Source organism: Camelina sativa, chromosome 18 (assembly GCF_000633955.1).
Source record: "Camelina sativa cultivar DH55 chromosome 18, Cs, whole genome shotgun sequence".
In the NCBI taxonomy this organism is placed as follows: domain Eukaryota; kingdom Viridiplantae; phylum Streptophyta; class Magnoliopsida; order Brassicales; family Brassicaceae; genus Camelina; species Camelina sativa.
In genome coordinates, this window is record NC_025702.1 from 4,122,455 (window position 1) to 4,124,414 (window position 1,960).

General features: G+C 28.1%; 1 protein-coding gene across 1 annotated transcript; it reads right to left on the reverse strand.

The window, feature by feature from the left end:
* On the reverse strand, positions 775 to 1,666 carry LOC104760468. Its single transcript, XM_019240192.1, has 2 exons — positions 1,487 to 1,666; positions 775 to 1,166 (listed from the first exon to the last, which is right to left on the reverse strand). Exons 1-2 carry the CDS (start codon positions 1,641 to 1,643, stop codon positions 1,027 to 1,029), a joined length of 297 nt encoding a protein of 98 aa, XP_019095737.1. The 5' UTR covers positions 1,644 to 1,666; the 3' UTR covers positions 775 to 1,026.

The window sequence follows — 1,960 nt, forward strand, 5'->3', positions numbered from 1 at the left end:
AAAAATTATTTTTGAAAAAAAAAATTATTATGTTGTAGTATTTTTAGTTTCTATTTATATATATGAATTATCCAAGTCTCATATGTCATTGTGCTTATAATTTTCAACTTTTTATTTTTATTATGTCAAATAAACGTTTTTTTCTTTCAAATTCTCAATCTTTATTGGGTTGGTTATAAACTCAATGCAATGGTGGAAATACTTTTTCTAAGTTTTTTTTTTGTGAATAAACAATTTTAATGGTTAAAAAAACTATGACACAAAACAACTTTAGTGGTTAAAGGAACTATGTTAAAGTGAAAGCAAAGTGACATAAAAGTGGTTTAATTTGTTCAGAGACATATTTATAGGTGGTGATAAAGAGTATACTTTAACAATAAAATATTTTTTGGTGTATGAACACGTTCTTTGTGGTAAAACTTAGAGTTAATGGATGTTAATGAGATGAAGCTTTGATGAGTTATTTGCATGAAAAATATTATATGAATAAGTTGTGGAATGTTTTTGAAAATTTGACAATAATGATATTCATTTTTAATGTTTGGCAAAAATAAATGAATGCTTGGCAAAACTTTTGGTTTATGATAATTTAATTTTAGATTATTTTAATAATTTATATTATAAATTTAAAATATAAAAGTATAAATTAGTGTATTAATGTAAAAATAAAGAAAAAACAAATTTCATCTACGGGAATATGATTCTTTCCCTAACTAAAATTATTTATATATTTTTACTTCCGAAAAGTAGTTTTTATTTATAGCAAAAGATTAATATATCATTTTATTTACTTTTTATAATTTATAACCCGCATATTTTGCGGATCCTGATCTAGTAATTAACGTAGTTAAAACTTAAAATATATTATGGGGTGCATGTACTAAATAAAAGTCACAAAAAAAAAACTTACCAACCAATATTAAATTAAGACCACAACCATCATTTATCTATATATATATATATATAATTGTATGTATAGCTTATCAATGCTTGCAAAAATCACAACATTATTCGATCCATTGGTATTCAAGAACCGTTATCCTCAAACCCCGGCGCGAGCGACGACGACGGAGGTGGTGATGATGGAGAAGGCGACGGTGGCAAATCTCTTTTCCTAGCTCGTTGGCTTGTTGATGATCGTACCTCGATCATCATTCTTCCCCGTTCTAATTTTAAAATCATAATTTATAAAGTTAAGTAGCATGCATGTCTTTAAAAAAAACGAATAAAATTTATTAAATTAGCATAACAACTTAAACCTTATCTACTCACTAAAAAAGTTGTCTAATCTGGTTTAACTAAACCAAACCAAATTCTAAAAACTAAACTGCAACAAAAAAAGAATACAACCTCTGGATTCAGAACCCTAGTTTTTACATTTTCCTGGATCAGTACTTATGCATGTTTTGAACATTTCAATATAAAATTTTAAAACATGGTATTGAAATATAAAAAATTTAGACATAGTATTTGAACCAGCTCTAACCGGTTAGTGGGGGTAACTCTTGTGGTTGTGGAGAAGCAAGAGCATAGTTGATGGAGCATGAAACCAAAAGAACCACGAGAAGCAAGAGCACAATTCCTAAATTCTTTGCCATCTCTTTTTTTTCTTGATTTGCTAAACCTTTTGATTCAATACTCATATTTATATGTGGCTGCGTGAGAATGGTTTAAGCTCCAACGAAGACAAGTTCAGCAAAACATTTATTGCATTATCAACTAGTTTCGCCTTTTCGGGGTGAAACATTTATTGCTTAATTATGATATCAACCAAGTGTAGAAGTTGACGAAGTCCAAAAATTGACCCAAATGATGAATATTCCACCATCAATATCTAACAATATTTAAAATGGAAAACTATATTCATCATTCATGGCATAACAATAGATCGGCTCATGTTTTATCTTGGGAATGCTTTATCTAAAGTCTAACCACATAATGAATATCTGAATTCTAGGGT

Coding starts and splice junctions, on each gene's coding strand:
- LOC104760468 (XM_019240192.1), bottom strand. CDS start 1,643: ATGAGTATTGAATCAAAAGGTTTAGCAAATCAAGAAAAAAAAGAGATG. Junction 1,167..1,486: donor AGAGTTACCCCCACTAACCG/GTTAGAGCTGGT, acceptor TTTTAAAATTAG/AACGGGGAAGAATGATGATC.